At 41.9% G+C, this 25,596-nt stretch overlaps 2 protein-coding genes across 4 annotated transcripts in view; one reads left to right on the top strand and one right to left on the bottom strand.

The window, feature by feature from the left end:
• Nucleotides 1–25,596, top strand: part of CLASP1 (cytoplasmic linker associated protein 1) — a 273,357-nt gene that overhangs the window by 47,805 nt on the left and 199,956 nt on the right. The window lies entirely within an intron of this gene.
• LOC308249537 (c-Myc-binding protein-like) lies at nucleotides 1,613–2,530 on the bottom strand (the record flags this gene model as incomplete). Its single annotated transcript, XM_080671113.1, has 1 exon — nucleotides 1,613–2,530. Exon 1 carries the CDS (start codon nucleotides 2,069–2,071, stop codon nucleotides 1,613–1,615), a length of 459 nt encoding a protein of 152 aa, XP_080527239.1. The 5' UTR covers nucleotides 2,072–2,530.

Here is a 25,596-nt window from a genome sequence, read left to right as displayed (position 1 = left end):
CTGTTCAAAGGTGTGTGTGTGTGTATATACTATTGTGTGTGTGTGTGTGTGTGTGTGTGTGTGTGTGTGTGTGTGTATATATAGCTATGTGCACTCTTTCAACTTGAAAAATTCTGATCTTTGGTATTTTGGATCCGTCATTGTGGACCTGTATTAACATTGTGGAATAATAATAATAGCCCAGATGATTATGGGACATTTACTATGTACCAGAAAGTGTGCTAAATATGTGTTCATTTTTAACTTATATTTACCATATTAGGTAGATATTGCTCTCCTCATTTTACAGCTGAGACTGATGCTCAAATAAACCAATTACCTTGTTCACGGTGACAGAGCCAGTAAATAATGTTTCTGGAGCTTGAACACCCCTCTCCCCAGGTGTTCATGCAGCAGTAGTGAATTAAACACTTACTATGATGTGGCAGATACTGCACCGAGGGCTGGGTATCCAGAGGGGAAAAGATTGGCCCGAGCTCTGCTCTGACTGGGTATGGTCACTGCTTGGCACTCTAGCTCTGTCTCAGTCTAGTATGTCTGGACTTTATCCCTGGGCACTATTGTCTCAAGGCTCATGCCGTGCTGCCTTGTATTTGAAATTTGTAGGGTTTCTATTGACCTAAGGCTTCCTTTGCCTCTACCCTAATTATCTTAATGGTCTAATTGGGGGACAGGTAAGGCAGATGAAAGGACAGTGTAAAATGTAGGATAGGAAATAATTCACCGTTAAATTGCATCATATCTGAGAGGCCTTGATGGAGAAGAATTAAATAAAGCCACAAGAATCAAGAAGAGGGAGTTGAAAAGGGTTCAGAGAAGCCTCTCTCCTCTTTTGTGCCTCACTTTCTGGGCAGCACATTCTCTGTATAGACTGAAGATTTAGTCTGTCCTTAGGCTTGATCAGTGTTAGCCCTGCCCTGGGGCAAGTGGGCCGGAGGAGAAGGTGTTGGCAGATAAAGGAGGTTCCCCTCATTTCCCTTGCCTATCTCCCAGAAAATATGATTGGGTTCAGATTAGGTGACTTGTGATTCTTTTTCTGGCAGCCTGTGTGGTGTTGCCACAAAGTGATGGATCCGTTCAGCAGTTGTCCATATTCCGCAGGTTTTTTCTGAGTGTTATCCTGTTGGTTGCACAGAGGGACATTTTCTGGTATAATTTTAAAAGACAGTTGCCTCTCTTGTAAGTGGAAAAACTGCAGTGAGCAGTACTAACCAAAAGCAAGAAACAACAACAACAAAAACCACAGGAAAAGTTACTTCAAGGAAATTTATGTGTATTGTCGAATAAAATAGTGTCCTTGATATATGTAGTTAATGGCATTTTTTTTCTGCATGCGTGTTTACGCATATGCAAGGGCAGCAGAGTCTACTGGAAATAATTCAGATTTGAGTATGATCAGTCTGATTTCTCTCCTGGCTCTGCCACTTAGACTTTTTTTTAATATTGAGTTTTTATTGGTGATTATAAGAATATGTGTTTATAACAGTTAAAGTGTGATAGGTGAATTTAACATATATATATATATGTATATATATATATATATATACACACACACATAAGTTCTATAGCATCTGTTCAGAAAATATTATATACTATACAAACTATTCAAGTCTTACAAAACATTTTTCAGTGTCCTTTCAACTGAAAAGACATGCTTCTCCTCCTGAAATGGTTCATACTGAGCAAGCCTTGCTTTCAGTTTTTTATTTTCTTCTACAATAGCTTCATATTTCTCTTTCATTTCTGCCAATTCCAGACGAAGCAGCTCTATTTCTGGATTTTCTGGGGTAGCAGTTTCTAAGTAATGCTTTAAAAAATCCAAAGCACTATTAGGTTTCTCTGGTTCTTCATATAAGGCTACCAATACCTTGGTAAGCATGTCCAGCACTCCTGATTTCTCCAAGTACCTCCGGAACTGCTTGCACTTCGAGTCGGCGGCTTTGTAATGGGCCATAGTGACAGCGGCAGCAGCGTAGCTGGTGCTGGAGACTGTGGCTGGCGGGCTCTGACTGCCACTTAGACTTTTGAGCAGGTAATTTTCCTCCTCTGTGAAGGGTGTGATGATTCCCATTACATGGCATTAGTATAAGGACTCAGTAGCCAGTGTGCATAAGGCGCCAGCAGTGCCTCGCATGCAGCCTGTGGTCAGTACAAGGAAGATGGTGAAGCTGTAATGTAGTTATTGGGCCAACTGATAACGAGATCTGTAGAAAATTAACTTATTTTACATGTGGGGCCAAGGTTGCATGCCTTTCTGTGGTCCTTGTCAGCCCGTGTCCTGGGACAGAGGCCGTACATCTTTTGTGATGATGTGAATTTTTCAGCTGTGCACTGTTGATGATCAATTGCCTGAACAGAGTGGCAGCTGGCTGCGCATTCTAAGGGTGCGTTTAAACCTTTGATTGAGGACCCGTGTGTTAGGAAGGTTTCACTTGTTCTTTTTATTTTTAACACTTATACTTTGCCTTGTTTCGGAAAGCTAAAATTTAAATAAGGATACATGTAATAAAAAAAATGATAAATTAAATGTCAAAGCAAAAAGAAAAAGAAACAGCTGGGGTAAGAACGTGGCGCCAACAATGAGGCTGATGAATACATGGTAGCTAATGTTTACTAACAGCTAACATTTATTACGCACTCATTATGTGCCACGGACTGTTACGTGCTTCAGATCATTGCCGCGTTTAGTCATGCTGTAAGTATTATGTAATAGCTCTGATTGTACCCATTCTGCAGCTCGGGAAACTGCCTGAGAGAAGACGAATTTTACCCAAGATTACATAACTAGAAAGTGTAAGAGGCAGGATTCTAATTGCATAGTCTGACGTTAGAGCCCACATCTGAGTCAATATGCAATACTACTTTCTTCATAACATTGCAATAATATCCATAACATATTTGTCAGAGCATAAAGAAAAGAGTGTAACGATACCCCGCATTTAATAATGATTGCTTTAGGAGACCAGGTCTTGAGTGAGAGATAAGCAACTCATTTTGTACTTTAATTAAAACAAACAAAAATCTTTAAGATTAATGTATATAAAACAGTGCTTTGACTGGTCCTAGTGGAATCATGACCATATGTACTTATAAAATTTTCTATTTTTGGAAAATATTAGACCTACAAGAAACTTTCAAAAAGCAGTGAAAAGAAGCACTATTTACAAAAGCCAAGAATTGGAAATAAAACCTAAGTATCTATCCATCAGTGGATGAATGGATAAAGAAAATATATGAATATATTCAATGAAATATTACTTGGCCATAAAAAAGGATGAAATCGTGCCACTTGTGACAACATGGATGGGCCTTGAAGGCTTTATACTAAGTGAAATAAGACAAGGGCAAATGCTGTCTGATCTCCCTTATATGTGGACTCTAAAAAAATACCAAAACCCCTTCCATATACCAAGTTCATAGATGCAGAGAACAGATTGGTGGTTGTCCGGGGTGGGGTTGGGAGTGGGAAAAATAGATGAAGGGTGGTCAAACGGTGCAAACTTTCAGTTATAATATGTCACAGGAATGTGATGTACAGTATGGAGACTATAGATAGTAATACTGGATTGTATACTTGAAAGTTGCTCAGAGTATATCTTAAAAGTTCCCATTACAAGAAAAAAACTTCTGTCACTATGTATGGTGATGGATGTGAAGTAGACAGACTTCCTGTGGTGATCATTTTGCAATACAAACAAATATTGAATCATTATGTTGTACACTTGAAACTGATATAATGATAAAAACAAGGGCATTCACTTATGTAATCTTAGTACAGTTACCTAAATCAGTATTAGGATTGATAGAGTATAACATCTAGTCCATAAACCTTATTCACATTTCACCTATTCTTCTACTAATGCCCATTATAGCGAAAGGAAAATAACTTCTTTCTGGTCCATGATCCAACACAAGATCACAGGTTGCATTTAGTTCTCATCTGTATAGTCTTCCTTTAATCCAGAGCAGTTCATCATCTGCATTTCCTTGTCTTTCTTGACTTAATACTTTTGAAGAGTACAGGCCATTTATTTCGTATTGCCCTTCAGTTTGAGCTTGTTTGGTGTTTCTCATGGTTATTAAAGGCTGTGCATTTTTGGCAGGCATACTGCAGAGGTGATGTTCTGTCCTTAGTGTATCATTACAGTGCACCTCTTGTCCTACCTGGTGCAAGAGGTGTTTGCCAGGTGGTTTCAAAAAGTTGCTATTTTTTCCTTTTATGATTAATAGGTATCTTGTGAGGAGATATTTTGAGACTATGTAAATATCCTGTTTGTCATCAAATTTTCACCTACTAGTTTTAGCATCCATTGATGATTCTTGCCTGAGATAGCTATTATTGTGTTGGCTGCCAAAGGGTGATTTAATAATTTCACTATTTCTTCTTTATTTATGATTTGACTCCATATATTTTTGAGATGTGTCTCCTATGTCTGTTTGTATAGCAGGAGGTAAGTGTGTATTTCATAGTTATTCCAAAGAGGAACTACTGTGAAGAAAGAAAAAACTGTTTAAAAATAGTCTTACTTAGGTACATTTATATTCATAAAGGTTTTAAGACAACCTAATAATTTATAAGCATACAATAAAATAATGTGATAAAGTTTGCATTGGGCTCTGGGCTTCCTACAGTAGAAATGGAGTAATGGTCAGCTGTAAGGTTTTATAACAATTGTGAAAGGCATATAGAAAGTCAAATAACAGCAAAATGTCTTCCTGGAGTTAGCAAGATACTTGACACTTTGCAGGAAGGAAAAAAGCAGAGCGTGGAAAATGTGTGAAACAAGACAGTACCGAGTGTGAGATCCAAATTATTCAGCTGCACTTTTCCTGTAGACAGAACTCACCAGCTCGAGTTTTAGACTAAGCGGGGCATTGTCAGATGGCATCCAGGTTGAAAAGAAAACCAAAAGCTTGTAGGCCTCATTGAGCTATCTTTTTAACAGGTTGGGTAGAGGGAGAGCCTGTGACAAGGAGCATGGCAAAGAATCCAGAGAACTGGGTAAAAGTGGCTTGAAATATAGAATGGGAGGTCAGCCTGGAGGAATAATCAGGTTACAACTGCTTTTTACATGGGCTTTTGGGTAGGGCAATGATGGTTGTCCATTTTGTACCAAATCGATGGGGTGACAGATGAGGAGGAAGTGCTTTGTGCCAGGTTTGATGATGGGCAGGAATTTCTATGTTTAACCATCCTTAAAGGCTCTGTGGAAGAGATGGCTATTAGGACTTTTTTGGATAAGGTAAGAGAGATGGCTCAGTGGTTCCATGAAGGAGCATGTTGCAAGCCTCATTAGTAGAGGTAATATCTACACTAATAAAAAGGAAACATGCAAATTGACCGTCACTCCACTACACCCACCAGCCAATCAGGATCGAGTAGGCAAATTAACCCAACAAAGATGGCAGCCATGGAGCTGGAGCGAGCTTGAGGCTTGGGTTGCCTCCGGTGTTGGAGGAAGCTAAGCTTCCCGCCTGCCCTGGCCATCCCTGGCCTCCATTCCAGGCTACAAAGTTTCAATTATAGAAGATAAATAAATCCCAGATACCTCCTTCCAGCCGGCCCTGGCCTCCGCTCAAGGATACAAAGCTTCAATTATAGAAGATAAATAAATCCCAGATACCTGCTTCTAGCCAGCCCTGGCCTCAGCTCAAGGAGGCGCTGAAAAAAAAGAAAAAAAGAAAAAAAAAGGAGGGGCTGGAAGCTTGGGTTACCGGGGGGGGGGGGGGGGGGGGGAGGGTGTGTGGTCAGCCTGCAAACAGCCATCAGCCCCTCACCCAGGCTGGCCACACCCCCATGAGTTAGTACAGTTTCAGTGTATTATTTTCTTCTGTGAATAGTTAGCCATTTTATTTTTTTTATTCATACTTGGTTGCCAACATCTAGGTCAGCGATTTTCAGTCAGTGTTCCATGGCACACTGGTGTGCCACAAGAATTTTTAAAACATGCAATATTTGACTATTAGAGGTTAGGGGCACTGACCTCTTTTGCCTAAGATTGTCAAAGAAGAAGTGACAGCAGCCAGCACACAATAGCTGTCTGGTGTGAATGAATAAAAATTATACCTATTTTTTTGTCAGATTGGCAAGAAATATAGTATTTTTTGGTATGCCACAGAATTTTAGTAATTAGTTTATGTGTACCAGGAGATGAAAAAGGTTGAAAATCGCTGATTTAGGCAATTCCTAGTTTTGGTTATAAGCATCACTACATTGAACATACATATCTTTATGCCCTCTGTGTCTGTGCTGAAAGTTCTGAAAGATTGAGTGGCTGAGTCTGAGGGGCCCGATTGCCCATCCATCAGTGGTGTGTGGCGTTAGCATTTCTCTTGGCGTTTTTCCTTTTGGATGGGCAAAAGCTATCTCTGTTGCTAGAAGCAGCATTGAAGAGTACTTCTTCTGCTCTTAACCTTTCAGATAAGACCAAATGTTAGGAGGATACAAAGTAAATAATTTTATTTTTGTGATTGCTGAAAATAACTTTGCCCGTGGTGTATAAAATATTAACAGAAGGATATATCAGCAGTTTGGAGGAGAAAGTCCTGATATTGCAATCAAGTCCACTTTGAGGTGGATTAAAGAAGTTGGGTCTTTCCATTTGTTGTTCTTTAATTCCATTAGCTTACTTTTTTTTTTTTTACACAGTGAGAATAATACTGATTTATCTCCCAAGAGAGTTGTGAGGAAAAACCCATCATAAACTATTATTTTGGAATGTTCCTTTCCTTTTCCCAAGTGCTTTCACAGCTTCTATTAACCTACATGTCAGCTCATCTTACATGAGCTGAGATGGGAGATGCTAAGTTAAGTAGATGGCAGTTTTGTTTGTGTTGGGCAGTGAGGGTTAGGTGTGTGATCTTAGTTGGTTCTTCAAAAGATTCCAGCCTAACGTAACAAATATTAAAAAAAAAAAGCCATCGGCTTTTTAAGAAAAATGATTGTTAACCTTTCTGATCATGGTTAGGACTTTGTATTGAACAAGATGGACTTTGTATTGAACAAGAACTCAGTTCAAACCAGTTTGAACTGAAATGAACATTATTGGGGCAGATCACTGGCCAGGGTGGTGGTTGAAATTATGGTGAGGTGCTGGGGATTGGGTGGCGGGGGGGCTCTGCTTCTGTGTGGCCAGTGTCCACGATCTTGGACGAAGGTTTCTGTTTAGTGTTGTATTCATGTCCGCCTGCTATGACCCATTGCTTACTACCAGAGGAAAGAACCTCCCTTATTTCAGCTTGGAGTAAAACAAACACAAACCCTTAAAGAAATCCTTAAACCCTTCATCCACTCCTTGTGGCCAGGGAGATGTGCCAGTGCAAGAAAATGGTGCCCCCTCTCCCCTGCCCTCAGAAAACCTTGCGATAAAAGGATGGAGTAAAGAGGATGTGTTTTCCTGAAAAAGAAAAAAAAAGGCGTGGCTTGGGCAAGTGGCTCAGGTGTGACCACTGGGGGAATTCTGCCCGTCTTTAGAATGTGGCATTTTAGATTGCTGAGAGGCTGCAGGCTCTAGTGGGAGGCTCAGGGGTTGGGATCAGAGGCCTGGGTTTGCATGACAGCTCTTGTACTTCGCTTTGGGTGGACTTATGAGCGCCATTGAACCTCTGCCTCCTGTGGTCAGGAGTGGTGGACCTGAGGAGTGGCCGTGTTCCACAGTGCGTGGCACAGGACTGTCTCTGTGTGTGCACCTCGTTTCACTGCTTTGTCTTCGGATGACCCTGTATTACTTGGATTTTCACTTCTGTCCTCAAGTGAGAGCTTTTCTACCTTTCCCAAACCCCTTTCACTGAGAACCCCAGCCTTAGTGATTATACTAGATTTTGGAGTCTCAGCATAAAATGCCAGTGCTTTTGTAGGTATAATGCCATTCTTTCTATATTTTACAAATCTGAAGTCTGAATCATTTATGTGTTGACGTACACAGAGAGTATATGCTGCTTTAGCACTTCAGGTGTGCACTTACCTTGCCTGTTCTGCGCTAAACCATTCCTGGGTATCTTGTAACTAAGGCAGTGGGAATTAAAACTAGTGAGCTTGAGCCTCATGTTTATTCATTGCTTATATTTTTCTGAGAGCCAGTTTGAGCCTTTTACTTCTGCTATAATTCCCAAATGGAGTAGTTTTAAAATCAGGGGAGGAGCTATTTGTTAAAGAAATGAAGAATAGGACATGGTAGGGGGATTAGGAAGTAGAAAGTTCCAGGCCCTATTTCCAGCCCTCCTCTGGATCTGGGCCACTTTCTAATTTGTAGGAGCTGGATTCCCTGTTCTCTTCTTTTTCTAGATGTTTCTTAGGGCCAAACCTTTTCTTCCCTAGGATATGTTAGTCAGGATCAGCCTCTGGCTTAGTCATGCTACTTTGAGAGAAGTAGCATGAGAAGTGGGTGAAAGCCAGTGCTGTGCACAGGAAGGATTGTTTGGGGTTAACTACACACTACAACCCAGCTCCGAGGGCCACCCTGAGAATTTCGGCTCACAGGGCCCCAAAGCACAGGTGGATGGGGTGTGTATGTGCACAGTGGAAACATGCATTCAGGGTGGGCAAAAGTTACAGTTGTTCGCACGGTAAGTAATGTAACGATTAAGAAATAATAATACAAGAATAAACTCTGTTTTGTGTACTCAACACTGTAAACCTATTTTTGCCCCACCATGTACATACTGGGAAAGCTGGCAATAGGTGGACCTTTTATGATTTTTAATACTATTAAGCATAGTTTAGTTGGAGAAAACATTATATGCATCACATACGGACCGATGTATGTAGGGAGTTACATGCTTTATCATTTATGCTTTAACTCTCTCTGTACATCAATCCATAAATGATTCATACTTTACATTTTCAAAATACAGAAAGAGTGGCATTATGCCCACACAAACACTGGCCTTTTGGTACTAGAATTCCAAGAAAAAAAATGTGGTATGGCATATGCCAACCTATTAAAAGATTACTTTTAAGAGAAGGGGTCTTTATAGGGGAATTTTTTATTGTTGGGTTTTTCAAAATAATACAACTGACATTTTAAAAAGTTTTTTTTTTCTTTTCGAAGAATACTGTAGGGCCTTCAGAAGTGGTTGTCTGTGCAGGTCGGTTTTATTTGTATTAGAAAGGCGTTTGCTTCCTGCCCAGGGCTGTTGCTGCTGCTAAAGGAGCAAGAAGAGTGAAGAGGGTGAAGGTGGCAGAACAGGAAGCCACCTGGAACTCATCAGCTTTTTTCTTTGCTCTGAAGAGAAACAACCTGAAACACCTTGCTAGGAGGATTTATTTTTATAGACTGAAGTCTTGTTTCCTTTCTGAGGGGAAATGGATCTGTTTCTTTTGCCATCTCCAAAACTGGTTACACCCTGCTTAGGCAGGGATGCACCTCCGGCCACGGCGAGCTGAAGTCCTCGGTATCTGTGGAGCCCTGTTCTAGAATCTTACCTTGGCGACTGCTTTCATCTCCTCTGAAGTCACAGCCGGCCTCTGCTGCTCCAGCGGTTATATTTTGTTTTTTTTTTTAGTTTTTTAAATATATTTTTATTGATTTCAGGGTGGAAGGAAGAGGAAGAGAGAGAGAGAAATATCAATGATGAGAGATAATCATTGATTGGATGCCTCCTGCATGCCCCCTACTGGGGATCGAGCCTGCAACCTGGTCATGTGCCCTTGGCCGGAATCGAACCTGGGACCCTCCAGTCCCCAGGCCAACGCTCTATCCACTGAGCCAAACCGGCCAGGGCAGCGGTTGTATTTTGTAACTTGCCAGCAGGTGGTCCCAGGCTCCAGTGTAGTGTTGGAGCGTCATCTCAGTTCCTAGTTGACACCCTTCTTTCCCCTGGTTTCTTCAAAGGTGGCCTTGGCTCTGTAAAGTAGATGATTTATAACGGAAAAGTTAAGAGCTTGAACTCTGGGACCAGACTGCTTGGGTTAAAACCCATGTTCCTTCCCTTATTCCTTCATTCATCAGTTGTGTGTAAACAGTCTCGTTGCCGGGCAGCCTCCTTTCAAGGACTTGGCTGTGTCTTTGCAGGGTAGGAGGTGAAAGTTTACTGGCCCAGGTCTCTGACTGCATTAAAATGTCTACAAGTGTAGATTGTAGGGTATATACTTTTCTTTCTTTCTTTCTTTCTAAACTATTTTGGAAACAAATAAGCAGTCGTCTCTGGTGGGGCAGATCAGATCCACTGGGGCATTTAACCTCCTCCCTCCGATAAAAACCACCGGTTAGAGTGTGTCCAGGCTTTAGGAATTGATTTTCAACCAGGCTGTAGTGAGGGAGAAGTTTCAAAGTGTGCACACAATTTGATGAGTTGTGTCAGTGAGCTGTGAGCACCGTAAAAGGTTTTCAGTATTGGAAGAAATTGCACTCAAATGAGCATAAAGCTGATCATAGTGAAGAACAAAAGTGAATACATATGAGCAAGAATTGGAAAGGATTTGAGTAGGGAGCTACTCACCTGGTGGACACGGTATGAAAAGAGGAGGATGATGTTGCTTGAGTGAAGTCAAAGTGAACTAGAAGTGTTTGCTTTATGTATTTTGCCAAAATGATTAAATGGTGACAGAAATTGCAGAAAAGGAACTATCTGAATATCATCAAAATATTTGATCTCCTGTGTCAGAAATAATAGTATGCTTCTATGTGCACTACTTTTATTTTTAATTATTTAAAAGATATATTTTTATTGATTTCAGAGAGGAAGGGAGAAGGAGAGATAGAAGCATTAATGATGAGAGAGAATCTTTAATTGGCTGCCTCCTGCACACCCCTTACTGAGGATTGAACCCGTAACCAGGGCATATGCCCTGACCGGGAATTGGACCATGACCTCCTGGTCCATAGGTGGATACTCAACCACTGAGCCACGCCAGCTGGGATGTGTACATTACTTTTAAATCTTATCCCACTTCCCCGAGGTTAGCCCTGAGACTCTTTAAGGTTAAGTAATGTTCTCTAGGGCACATGGCATTGGATTGGACTTGGATGGGAACCTCCAGGCCTTTAGTTCTCTTGTTCAGTCAGACTCTGCTGATAGAGATAACTCGCTGCTCGGTAATCATTGTGTTTGGGGAGTATGGTAAAAAAATAAAACAAGTCTTGGATTTCCCGCTGGGCTAATAGTGGTGGATAGTGAGTTTAAATTTTCAGTGGAAAGAATAAAAACTTCAGCAGAAGTTGGGAAGAAGAGTGGTGTTGTAACAGTGACGGGGAAGTGGCTTGGTGTCTATAGGCGAAGAAGGAAAACCCAGTGTAAGGATTTTAGGTGGACTAGCATTCTGACAACCAGATGAGCAATGTTGATGACCTTAGAACAGCCGTGGGCAAACTACGGCCCGCGGGCCAGATCCGGCCCGTTCGGCTGTTCTATCCGGCCCGCGGAGCCAAAAGAGCGGAGGGTTCTCTTGCTCTCCCCTCCGCTCCTTCACCAGCAGCAGTGTTAACATGGCAACGTCGGGAAAAACACGGCCGCAGCTCCTTCTTCTGAATGGGCGGATTATATCCGCCCATTCAGTAGAAGGAACAACCTCTCAATCTTCCAGAGGCTCCTTGTAATGCCCTCGGACGCATCCCCCGACATCACCCTGGGAACGCGTAGACACATTATCGTGGTGATGTAGGGAGACACGCCCCTGGAGAGCACAGTATCAGAGCATTAGCTAGAAAGGAGACCAACAACACTGTTCCCACTGAAGTTGATGTTTTAAAGACCAAAAACCTTTCAACCCAGTCTACATTGCCATCTACATCTATGTCCCGGGCATAATTTGGAAGTTGCACTAAAGAAAATGTTTAATTTACTGTTTACACATTTTGTTCTTTTCTATTTGTTTTAGTTTTAAATTATTTTATTATATTTAAGTTTAATTTGAAAGGCTTTTGTACCTTTCCTTTGTTAGGCAATTTTATTTTGCCTTTGCCATCTTCAATATAAGGTGTATGTTATTGTGCTATGATTCCTCCATTTTTTGAAGTTTCAAATTATAATAATTAGTGTTTACATTCTTCTTGTTAAATTGTTTGAAATGAATAATAAAAAAAAAAGACCGTACCCTTTTATGTAATGATGTTTACTTTGAATTTATATTAGTTCACACAAACACTCCATCCATGCTTTTGTTCCGGCCCTCCGGTCCAGTTTAAGAACCCATTGTGGCCCTCGAGTCAAAAAGTTTGCCCACCCCTGCCTTAGAACCAAGTTTAGAAAGAAAACATTTATTTCATACTGAGAACAAAAGGTCCTTCTGGGAGGGGGAGAAATGACTGTAGGTGCAAAGATCTGAAGGAAATAGCTTGATTATAGTGGAGCAGCAGATAAAATAAAGTAAATCTGCAATATTATCTTTAAAATGAAAGATACACCAGGATCCAATTTATGTTATGTTTTGTCCCTCTCCAATCTGGGACCCCTCGAGGGATGTCCGACTGCCTAAACGGGCAGTCGGACATCCCTCTCACAATCCAGGACGGCTGGCTCCCAACTGCTCGCCTGCTTGCCTTCCTGATTGCCCCTAACCACTTTTGCCTGCCAGCCTGATCACCCTCTAACCACTCCCCTGCCAGCCTGATTGATGCCTAACTGCTCCACTGCCAGCCTGTTTGCCCCTAACTGCCTTCCCCTGCAGGACTGGTCACCCCTAACTGCCCTCCCCTGCAGGCCTGGTCACCCCTAACTGCCCTCCCCTGCAGGCCTGGTTACCCCTAACTGCCCTCCCCTGCAGGCTTGATCGCCCCCAACAGCCCTTCCTTGTAGGCCTGGTCCCTCCCAACTGCCCTCCCCTGCTGGCCAGATTGCCCCCAACTGCCCTTCCCTGCAGACCCAGTCACCCCCAACTTCCCTCCTCTGCCGGCCGGGTCACCCCTAACTGCCCTCCCCTGCAGGCCTGGTCCCTCCCAACTGTCCTCCCCTGCTGGCCTGATTGCCCACAACTGCCCTCCCTTGCAGGCCTGGTTCCTCACAACTGCCCTCCCCTGCTGGCCATCTTGTGGTGGCCATCTTGTGTCCACATGGGGGCATCCATCTTTGCCCACATGGGGGCAGCCATCTTGTGTGTTGGAGTGATGGTCAATCTGCATATTACTCTTTTATTAGATAGGATAGAGGACTGGTGCATGGGTGGGGGCCAGCTGGTTTGCTCTGAAGGGTGCCCTGGATCAGGGTGGGGGTTCCCTTGGGGTGTGGGGTGGCCTGGGTGAGGGGCCTGTGGTGGTTTGCAGGCCGGCCACGCCCCCGGCGACCCAAGCAGAGGCCCTGGTATCTGGGATTTATTTATCTTCTACAATTGAAACTTTGTAGCCTGGAGTGGAGCCAAGCCTTCTGCTCGCTCCATGGTGGCAGCCATTTCTGTTGGGATTTATGTATCTTCTATAATTGAAACTTTGTAGCCTTAAGCGGAGGCCAAAGCAGGCCAGGGCTACAGAAGCTTGGCTTTCTTCATTGCCGCGGGCAACCCTAGCCTCCTGCTTCCTCCAGCTCCGTGGCTGCTGCCGTTCTGTTGGGCTTTTTTTATCTTCTATAATTGAAACTTTGTAGCATTGAGTGGAGGCCTGGGCCGGCATGGGCAGGCGGAAAGCTTGGCTTCCTCCATTGCCAGGGAAACCCAAGCCTCCCTCCTGCTCTCTGTGGCTGCAGCCATCTTGGTTGGGTTTGTTTGCATATTCCCTCCTGATTGGCTGGTGGGTGTGGCTTATGGGTACAATGGAGTGATGGTTAGTTTGCATATTACTTTTTTATTAGATAGGATATGTAAGTGCCCTAGTTGGTGTGGCTTAGTTGGTTGGGCATCGTCCTGTGCACTGAAAGCTTGCCTGTTCGATTCTGCTCAGTGCACACGCTGGGGTTGTGGCCTCGATCTCTGGTGGGTGTGTGTGATTGATGTGTTGCTCTTACATCGATGTTTCTGTCTCTCTCCCCCCACCCCCTTCCTCTCTCTCTAAAATTCAATCTATATATATATAAAAGCCTAAGTGACTGTTACAACTGGACAGCTGGATGACCAACTGGTAGCTGTGACATGCACTGACCATTGGGACAGATGCTCAGTGCAGGAGCTGCTCCCTGGTGGTCAATGTGCCCCCACAGCCAACCTCCCACAGTCCCTCCCCCTGCTCAGCCGGCCCAGATTGGCCCCAATCGGGACTGGGCGAGATGGCCCTGATCGCCGGCCTGGCCAAGGGACCCCACCCGTGCCCGAATTCGTGCATTGGGCCTCTAGTAAAATATAAAAATTTCTATGTATTTCTATATGTTTATCCAGAAGATGGTATACTCTGCAGCAACTATAGTTTATAAAGAGTTTTCTGTGACATGGGGAAATGCCAATGGAATAATGTAAAATGATAAGGCTGGTGCAAAATTTATATACAGCAAGATCTTAGCTACATATAAATGTGTAGGAAAAATGATCTGGGAAGAGATAACATAAAAATTTTAATGGTTTTAATCCATATTCTGAAATAATAGCTGATAGGTTTTCTTCCTTTGTTCTTGTATTTCCTAAATTTTCCACAGTATGCATATATTGGTTTTTAAACAGAAATTTAAAAATTTCCCTCTACAACTGCTCTGAGAAGATATAGGTCAGGATATGATAAAGATGATGTATTATCTGTATGGTCTGCTACATGAAGAAGTAGAAGTTGGGTTTATAGCATAAAGCAGCACTTTTGGTAAGTGCACAGTTGTATATCTGAGATTAAGGGGATCACCAGTAATTAGTGATTTACAGTGATTCCTTAATTTTTCTCTGGGAATTATGGCAACAAGTAACTTTACATTTTGAAAATATGGATGATACCCAAGCAATATTGCATGTAGGATCAAGGCTCCACTAGGCATATTCAACTGCTTCAGCCTCACTTTTTTCCCCATAAATTTTCAACTAGTTGCTCTAAAAAGATTCTTTTTTAAATCCTCAACTGAGGAATGAGGGTATTTTTCCCTTTGATATTTAGAGGAGTGGAAAGGAGGGGGAAGGGGACAGAGAAAAACAGGGGAGAGGAAGAGAGTGGGAAACATCTATGTGAGAAAGACATATCAATTGGTTCCCTCTGGCACTGCCTCCAACCTGGGGCAGGGAATGAACCTGCAACCCAGGAATGTGCCCTTGACCAGGAATATAACCCAAGACCCTCTGGTGTGCAGGCGGACACTAATCACTGTGCCACACCAGCCAGGGCTAAAAAGATTTTAAATAAATCTGTAGAAAATCTGTTACTGCACTGTTTTGATAAAGACTGTTTTGATAAGTTTGCCAGCTAAATGAGCAAACATTGGTTTGAATTTAGCTTATCTTAATGACTTAATATACTTCATATTTAAATTTATCTTCCAATGGTAATTGCTAAATTTTATTTTGTTGTTGCCTGAGACTTGAGATAGAAGATTGTGAAACATGCTGCAGCCAAATGCTCAGAGTTGATTAACAGTGCAGTGGGAGTAATCCAGCTCTGGCTGTTTGATTTGGTTTCTGCTTTATGTAGAAAGAGGATTATTCCAAGAGGGAAAAGGCTTCTTTATCCTCACTAAAGCGTGATGGTACATGTGGAGTTGAAGCATGCTCTTTATGTATTTCAAACCTTTAGTATGGAGATCTTTTTTTTCTTTAACTATTTGTTTTCTTTTTTTTGTCCACAAACCCTTGTGTCAAGAGCTGACTTAGAAGAGATTGCAGTGAGGGAATGGCTCCACCGAGTATGAAACCCCCACCCAGAAGCCGTTTCCTTACAAAGGAAGGAACAGCCCCCTTTCCTGCTGTGCCCTGTGTCTGGGAGGAGGGGCTCTTGCACCCTCCCAGTCCCAGTGCCAGTCCTGATGTTCTGCTGGGATGGCAGGGGCCCAGCTCTCCAAGGCCACCTGAGGCCATCTGAGGCCACCTGAGAACCACCTGAGGCTACTCGAGGCCACCTGAGACCATCTGAGGCCATCTGAGACCACCTGAGGTTATTCAAGGCCAACTGAGGCCACCCGAGGCCACCTGAGGACATCTGAGGCCAATGGAAGTGCTCCAGAGCTGCCCTAACCTTCTGCCTGGGTGGGATTCTGAGTAGAGGCATTCAGTCATAATCCTATAGGTGGTAGCTGTGCCCCATGGTAGAATGGAGATCTCTTTTTAAAAAAATTTTACCTGAGGCCCTAGCTGGTTTGGCTCAGTGGATCGAGCGTTGGCCTGCAGACTGAAGGGTCCCAGGTTTGATTCCGGTCAAGGGCATGTACCTCTATTGCAGGCTCCGTCCTGGCCCTGGTCCAGCTGTGTGTGGGAGGCAACCAATCCATGTGTCTCTCTCGCATCGATGTTTCTCTCTCTCCTCCTCCCTTCTACTCTGTCTAAAAAAAAATCAGTGGAAAATATCCTCGGGTGAGGATGAACAAAACAAACAAATTTTCATCTGAGGATATGTTTAGAGAGAGGAAGGGAGGGAGGAGGGAGAGAGGGAGAGAGGGAGAGAGGGAGAGAGGGAGAGAGGGAGAGAGAGAGAGAGAGGGAGGGAGGGAGGGAGGGAGAGGGAGAGGGAGAGGGAGAGAGAGAGAGGGAGGGAGGGAGGGAGAGGGAGAGGGAGTGGGGGAGGGAGAGGGAGAGGGAGAGGGAGAGGGAGAGAGGGAGGTAGGGAGAGAGAGATGTGAGAGAGTAACATTCATTTGTTGCCAGGGCTAGAATGGAAGTCTTTTGACATGAAGGAATGTGTTGCGTCTTCCTATCCCCTTCACTAACAAAGCAGTCTTAGTAAGGATTATAATTGCATTAGTGATTGTCAGAGGGGGAGGAATGGGAAGTTATTATGAAAAGACAATATAAGGAAACTGATAATACCATACTTTCAAGAGATCTGTTTCAAAAGAAACACAGGGATATATTAATGAAGACTGAATTCTGTTTTAAACTTTAAAATAAAACATGTATTAGGTATCAACTAAATGAAGGAAGAGAAGGAAAGTATGTATGTTTTGGACTCAAAGGAGTGAGTGTTTTTAAATTTTATTTATTGATTTTAGAGAGAGGGAGGGTGGGAGAGAAGAAGGAGGAGAGAGAGAGAGAGAAAGAAACATCGATTTGTTGTTCCACTTATTTATGCATTCATTGGTTGATTCTCGTATATGCCCTGACTGTGGATCAAACCTGCAACCTTGGTATAGTGGGACAATACTAGCCAACTGAGCTACCCAGCCAGGGCTGTTTTGTTTATTTTTTTAAAGAAGTGAGTGGTTTAATACGGCTTACAAATGTAGTAAAAAAATAAAAAGAAGAGCTTTAACATGTTTTGAATGTCTAGTTATATACCAGATCTTGTGATAATTGCTTTCAATATTTTATGCCACTTAAGCACCATAAGAATTGAATTTTCAACCCCTTTTTAAATTTGGGAAACTAAAAATAAATGTTTACCTCCCTCTCCTCCCTAAAAAATTATTTGAGTGAAAGTCTTTTTAAGAAGTTCCCAACAGTCAGTGATGAAAATAACTTGCTTAATATGTGACTACCAGAGGTGCCCACACCTTGGTGAGCATCTTTCTGGGTTTTTCTTTTGCATGTACCACATTAGAATTACAGTATGTTTGCTTTGTTTTACTCAATATAAAAAGTTTTTGGAATTTTTAAAATATTAAAATATAGTCATTTCTTTTGCCTCGTGATACTCCTTTTTATGCATGTTATGATTGACCTACCTTATTTCCAATAGATAGAGATTTAGGTTATTTGTATATTTTAACCATTTAAATAACATTGCAACAATTATTCATGCATAAGGGTTGTATCTTTTTTCCCCCAACATTTTTCATGGATTTTTTCAAATATGCATAAAAGTAAAGAAAATAAAACAATGAATCTCCACATACCCATCACCTACTTCAGTTATTAGCATCCTGCCATTCATTTCATCTGTCCTCTCTCTGCTTTTCCTGAAATATTTTAAAATACATTCTACATGTCATATAATTTTATCTGTAAATATTCCATATGTATCTCAAATAAATGAGGACTTTAAAAATAACCTCAATCACACCCAACAAAATTACCATAAGTTAAAATAATCTAATAATTGCTCTATGTAAAATTATCCTCAGTTGTTTCAAAAATACCTTTTTACAGTTGATTTTTTGAATCTGGATCCAGCTGATGGTCCTATGTTACTCCTTTTTTTCGTATAATTTATTTGTTGAAGAAATTGTATAATTTGTACTGTAGAATCTCCCTCATTCTGGATTTAAGTGATCGCATTTTTTGTGTCATTCAGCATGTTCTGTGTCTTTAGACTGGTAATTAGATCTGAGTCTTAGAGGCTTGATTAGCTTCAGCTTTCCTTTTGTAACTAATGTCTCTTAGGCTGGTGTGGTCCCGTCTGCATCATATCAGCAGACCCATCTTGTCTGGTTGCCCTACTTTTGGTGATTCGAAGATTGGTCAGTGGGGTCAGGTATCATCACCAGTCCCTTTGTCATGTTTCCCATCCAACCTTTCACTTAATGGTTTAGTAGCAGTTGATGTTTCTTGCTCAGATTTTTTCATTAGACAGCAGTAGGACAGTTTTCTAATTCTGTGATTTCCTTTTATTATTTCTTATCTATGATTCTTCTGTAGAGAACTTTGCCTTATCAACTACTTGGTTACTCTGAAATAGCTTCTATATAGGAAAGGCAGTTTGAGTGCTTTTTCTCTCATTTGATTATCAAGTTTCAGAACATGAGTTGGTGCCTGCCAGCCTCCAGAGATGACCAGAGAGGGCATGTTAGTATTAATATAACTGATGAATTTACACATACTTGTGTGTTCAGCCCATTACATTTGAGCATCTTCCAGTAGGAGCCCTCTTAAGTCATCAGAAGGGCACACAGTCAAAGGGGTCTTTCCCAATAAAAGTAATTGGGGCACCTTAGGGAATGGCTGATTCCGGGTCTAGGCAGGAATTATCTAAAATGAGTCTGAGGCATCTTGTCAGACTTGGAAGCAAGGAGATGCTTTTATTTGGGTTCACAGTATATTCAGTTAACTGTTGGTGTGTGGCCTCCCATAAAGTATGAGCTGGGGGCCAGGGACTGTGCTGTTTTTGGAGTCTCATAACCCAGATCTATCCCTGCTAGAGGTGCTGCATCCCACACCACCTTCAACATAAAACAAAGCAGAGCACTGGGCTGCGTGCCACTTGAATGTAGGAAGGCTTGTCCCAATTATGCCCCAATTAATTGATTATCTGTCTAGACTTAGTGGGACAAATGCAGGTGACCAGGAGTCAGCAATAACGGCCTATCCTCTGATACTTCAATGTCTAGATAGCTGAGCCGAACCGGAACACATGACACACAAGACAGAATTAGTATGCAGTCACACAGGGTTTATTTAACTATTCCTAGTGGGTCCTGGGCTCCGGCAAAGGCCACTGGGCGATGCACACTGAAGGACAGACGATGAAAACAGAGGCAGGCAGGCGGCCGCAGTTGGTTCAGGCTCACACAGCAGAGCTATCAGGGGTTGTCTCTCGGAGCGACGTGGAGTCCTCCTCTTATCGGGCAGGAGACCTCAACTGAAGACTGTCTCAGGGTTATATAGACCGTGGTAAACAACTTGTGTCCTTATCAGTGTGGGCCAGATGGTGTGCCTTATGCTGGGAGCAGGGCGTTTACACTTTAAGGGCTCAGAGCTTTTACATTAAGATAGTGGGGTGTTCATTAATTTTGGAAGTTACAGAGTATTGGGGGTTTCCATACAGCAAACATTTCATACAATAATTATTTCATAAGTTAGAGGGGTTACATTATTATAACAAGGCTCCATTCCCTTTTTGTAAAACCACCATAATAGTTGCCCCAGTGGTTTTCCAAAAGCTGTTAGTGACTTTCTGAGAGCTGACACTTTGGAGTCCAGGCTTACTATGGCTTTCTTTCCTGTCTTCTATAGCAAATACAAGTAAAGTAATAGTGGAATTTGACCATCCCTCCACTATTGATTTTATAGATAAGCGAACAATAGGCTCAGATCATACATTGATTGAGTCATGCAGTTTGGTTAAGAAAATAGCCAGGTTTAGCCCTGGATGGTTTGGCTCAGTGGATAGAGTGGTGGCCCGGGGACTGAAGGGTCCCAGGTTCGATTCCTGTCAAGGACATGTACCTCATTTGCAGGCCCGATCCCTGGCTCCAGTCGGGACTTGTGCAGGAGGCAACCAACCGATGTCTCACAAACCGATGTTTCTCTCTCTCTGTCTCTCCCCTCCCTTCCACTCTCCCTAAAATTCAATGGAAAAATATCCTTGGGTGAGGATTAACAAAACAAGAGAAAAAAGGTAGTGTGGCTCAATATGTCACATTGTTCTTTCTGTCGCCTCTCCTTTTCTCTTGTAGGGGGGGTAGCCAAAGTTTTGTGTTTTAGAGCTGATTGTCTGTATTTTGTAGCTGTCTATTTCTTTCTTTTAGAACCAAATTTTTCATTACTTACATTTTGTTCTACAATTTTGATCTCTCATCGAATCTTATTTCTTGGTCTTCAGACTAGAACTGACCCCCACATAAGCCTTCAAAGCTTTCCCTCATAACTGACTTTCTATTGTGCTGATATAGTCAGTGTCTGGCTCTCTCTATATACCTTTCTTCCTTTTAAAGGCATTTTACCTGTTACCCCCTGCTTAATGCCTTGGCATACTTGTTGCTCCGTAAAATTTGTTGAAAAATTTGAAGAAAAAAAATAAAAGAAATAATGAAAGGAGATTACAGAATTAGAAAACCGTCCTACTGCTGTCTAATGAAAATACTCCTTTCCTGCCATAGTATTCCATGAGATTTTTTGATAGTTAAATGAGAATAATATCAGGGAAAGCCAGAGTGCATTTATCTGACCATTGTAGAGACCCGTCTGTCAGGGCCAGGGGTTTGCCTTGGCCTGTGTAATGCTTTCAGCAGCAACATTTTTCAGTTGTAGGAGAGGATTTGCACCCTCTGATGTTGGGCAAGGTTTAACTGTCTCTTCCTAACAGGAGGCCTCTCAGTAATGTTAATGTAAAAAAGAATTCAGAACTGTAAAGAATTTTTGTGAATTTATTTGGGCCAAACTGTCGACATATGCCGGGAAGCAGAACCTCAATGAATTGAGATAATGCTCCGGAGCATGGTGAGTTACATCTGTATTTGTACATTGCAATCAAAGGAAAGGGTCATAGGTGAGTTACATGAAATCCATTGGTGATAGATTAAGGAGGTGGGATAAAGCAAAGTGGGGAAACCTCTGGGATAGGGTGAAAAGGGAAATGATGGACATATGCTTCTTTTACACAGATGGATACAGGATAGTTTTACATAATTAACAGCTGATAATTAACTTGATAACAATAACAATGAGGGAATGTCCTGGTGCCATTTGTTGTGCTCTGAGAGGTCGGGGTGAAAAAAGGAAATTACAAGTTACCCAGACATCTCACAGATATGTTATCTTAGAGGCAAAAAAGGCAAATGGGCTCAGTAAAGATCTAAGTTGATCTTTGTCAGGGAAAATATCGGCCTAGGACATGACTACCCACTATAACCTGTTTGTAGTTAAGTATTTAATTTTCAGACCATCTTTTGTGGTAATTTTAGGTCTCTGAGTTTGCAAGACTGCCATGCAGGCCTCCCCTGAGCTTGTCAGGTCAGCATGTGGCCCCTTTCGTCCACAGTAGATCATAAACTTGGTTTATTTATCTTGCTGCTGAGATGACATTGGTTGAGTAATATCAATTTGGGTGCATTTAACCCTCTGCCGTCCTATCCCCTCCCCCCACCTCCTTAGGAAATGAGACTTTCCTTTGGCATTTTTACACTGGGTTTCCAACACTTGGTTTTGCTGAGCTCCACTCTGGTGCGGAGACTTGGGCAGATCACGTGACCTCTGAGCCTTTGCTTCCAGGGGGGAGCAGTAATGCTGCCCTATCTCCCTCCTTACAGGCTGTGTAGAGCCTGAGACAGGAGTCTTTCTGTTCACTGTCCTTCTCTTATTTTTTCCCTTTCACTTTGTGGTCACTGAGATTTATAATCTGATACATTTCTATGTTTTAACCTATAAGCAGCAGCAAAGCTTCCTTTTTTGTTAGTCTATTGTGTGGCCAAAGTAAATTAGGGCTTCACAGGACAGAGCTGTCCATTGGTGTTTTGTTTTTAAAAGAATTAAACCATTTAAAAAATTGAGATAATTATAGGTTCTTGTAAGAAATAATACAGAGAGACCCTTGTACAAATACCCAGTTTCTCTGAAATCAATCAAACTGTGGTGCAATATTATAACCATAACCAGGATATTGACATAGATCCAAGCCAACACCCTTAACTCGGATTTATGCAGTTTTATTTGTATTCATTTATGTGCCTCCATTGGCTTTTGATCTGAAGTTTCCTAAGTCAGCATTTCAGTTTTGAGGTGACTGGGTAATAGGGATAAATATCACATTTAATATAAGAGAATTAATTTATAGATTAAAAAGAAATATGATCGTTTCCCTTTTAATTTTAGTGACTATAGTAATATAAGCCATGATAATTTGGGGCCATATAAATGCAATAATTTTATTTAACAAATAAATGATCCAAAGTAGAGAATTAGCTCTGGCTGGTGTTTTCTCAGTGGTTAGAGTGTTGGGCAGTGCACCAAAGGGTCGAGGGTTCAGTCCTGGTCAAGGGCATGTGCTTGGGTTGTAGGTTCAATCCCTGGCCCCAGTCCGGGCTCGTGTGGGAAGCAACCAATCTAGGTGTCTATGTTTCTTTCTTTCTCTCTTCAGTCTCTCTCTTACTTCCTCTCTCTCCCTCCCTCCCTTTTAGTCTCTCTCAAAATCAGTGGAAAAAATATCCTTGAGTAAGGGTTAACAAACAAACAAGAAAATAGAGAACTAATTTATTAGCATATGCATTCTTGGCATGTCAAGAATACTTTAAGAATGTCTTTAAATATGCTTGAAAACTGATGACCTTATCCCATTGCCAGCTTTGTTTACATTCCTTAGTCCTTTGCTCAGGAAAACATGTTTCCATGAGTGCTGAACAGCTCGGGGTCAGTGGGACCTGAACTAGATTGACATCTTTGGTTTTCCTTTTCCTTTTTTAATTGATTGGAAGAAGACAGTGGATGGACCTTAGAAGATTGGCTCCTTTCCTTTCCTCGCGTGTTTCTGTTTGGGTTTGAGACATGGCCAGGCACCATCTGTATAAGTCGGGTTAATTTTTAACTCCCCCAACATACACAATCCAATTGTCAATAAGTTTTAGTAGTTTTTTTCTTAAATAATTGTTTTTGTACTCCCTCTGACTCCCCCTTCCCCATATTTGTGAATGTGTGCCTACTTGAAAGTAGCAGAAAAGCATAAAGAAAATGTTACTATTTTATTTGAAGTATCTTTACAAACTTTTCATCATAGCCTCTTCAGCATAGGAATAAGACAGCAGTTCACTCTTCTTTAGCCTGTTGAAGTAGCTTTCTGATTGGTCTCCTCTCTAGGTCAAGTAAACTTTCTAAAACATGTACTTGTTCTGTGCACCCCTACTCAGGAGCCCGAGTTCTGTGGTGCCGTGAAAGGAAGCTTGAACACTGAGTATGATGTTCAAAGCCCTGCAATATGTTCGTCTCAAACATGTTTTCTTTGCTTTTCTTCCACACATCCCCTCCATACTGTCGCTACCCTGATTGGTATCCCCACTCCCTCCTCCCACCCCCGTTCTCTTTCCTCTGTATGAATCACTTCTTGGTTTTTTCAAACTCCTTTACGTACTTGGAGGTTTAGCTTAAATACAGTGGCTTCCGTAAATAAAGCCCATGGTGATTTTTCCCAGTTGAGAGCACTTGTTCAGTGGTTGGTGTTCCCATATCACTGAGACCACACTTCACTTTTGCCAGACCCTGTGTGGCCTTATATTGTGGTCATTTGCATACTTCAACCATATTATCAATATTGTTACTGGCAAGGGCCACATTTTATCTTTCTGTCTCTGAACCCTTTGCTTGCACCCAGCATATAGTAACTGCTTATTACATTTAATTGTATTCAACTTTGTAGTAAGTATCTTCTACTTGCCTGTGTTTGAGATGGCGTTTGTGTATATTGTTTTGTTTAATCTGCTTTGTCATGTGAAAACATCACTTTGACAACTTCCTCTCTTATAGTTGTGTCCTAATACAGTGTAGTTTTATGAGAGGTACTAGCTGTGGGATGAATGTGTAGAAATGGTGTCTGTCAGGCAGGAGGGTTCTAATGCGTTTCTAAATCCTATGGGTGGTGACCTTCATCTCATGAAGATGAAGGAAGGAAGGGTAGGTAGTGGGAGAAGACACCTGGAGATCAGCCAGGAATAGTCTTTGTTTCCTTCCTATCCAGTAATTCTGGAAAGTCAGTTTTGGTTGGATGACTGTCCTTCCTAACCTTTGTTAGTAACTTAATAATTTGATTTCAGGTTGTAATTTGTTCCCAGAAAATTCCAAATAGAAAAATCATGAATGTCATATCATATAGAATCTCATTGAAGGAAATCTAGAAATATGAAGTGCAGTTTTGACCTTATATAATAAATACTGATACATTTGCACCATCCTACTTTGAAGGGGGAGGCTGGGCTTCGAGATTGTACTCACAGCTCTGTGGCTTTGTGACAAGGTGCCTGGCAGTCTGGAAGTCCTGTGTGTGATCATGAGGAGTTCATTAGATTTCGTCTGCAGCTGTTAGGAAAAATGAACAACCAGGAGTCCACCATGTTACTCAGATGCTCAGCATGGATAACTAGCCACAGGGCTATTTTCCATTTAGAGAAGGAAAGCCTTTCCTAGACAAGAGAAAATTAAAGACATTTAGACCTTTGGATACCTTTTTTTCCTTTAAAACTATGAGATATTCAAATTTCTCTACATTTTACAGATGAAGCATACAAGGGCAATAATTTGCCCCAAGTTACATAGCTAGTAACAGGCCCAGGCCCAGAGTCTGCACTGCTAACTACTGTGCATATCGTCTTGACGACAGTTTACAAACAAGAGTGGCCAAGGTGAGCCTCCAGCGCAAACAGCCTTCAGAGTAACTTTGAAAATCATAACTTGGGTTCTGTCACTTCTTAGCCTCGCCCTCTCCCATGTCTTAGAATAAAACAAAGACTTTGCCATATTGCAGCAATTTTCAACCAGTGTGCCGTTAAGAATGTTTAAAACGTGCAGTACCTGACTATTTAGTCAGGGGCACTGACCTCTTTTCCCTTAGATTGTCAAATAAAAAAATGACAGCAGCCAACACAACAATAGCTGTCCGATGTGAACGAATCAAAATTATATGTATTTTATTTGTTAGATCAGCAAAAAATATATTTTTTGATGTGCCACAGGATTTCAGTGATTAATGTGTGTTCCATGAGATGAAAAAGGAGGAAAGTGCTGCCTTACTGTGTAGGTGCCCATGGCCTGTCCCTCGGCGCTCTTCCCTCTGCTGCTGCCTTAGAGTGCTTCAGGCACTGGCCTTTCTGACCTAGAACTTGCTTTCTGATGATGGCCGACTTTCTTCCAGTTCTTTGTGTTGTGAGCACTAAATCTTATTCAGGTCTCAGCACAAATCTCACGTTTTTTTCTTTTTCTTTTTTTAAATATATTTTATTGATTTTTTACAGAGAGGAAAGGAGAGGGATAGAGAG

The sequence above is a fragment of the Plecotus auritus genome, assembly GCF_963455305.1.
Source record: "Plecotus auritus genome assembly, chromosome: 5".
Taxonomy (NCBI): Eukaryota; Metazoa; Chordata; class Mammalia; order Chiroptera; family Vespertilionidae; genus Plecotus; species Plecotus auritus.
Note: the sequence above shows the minus strand (reverse complement) of the source record. Positions and strands in the feature narration are given on the sequence as shown.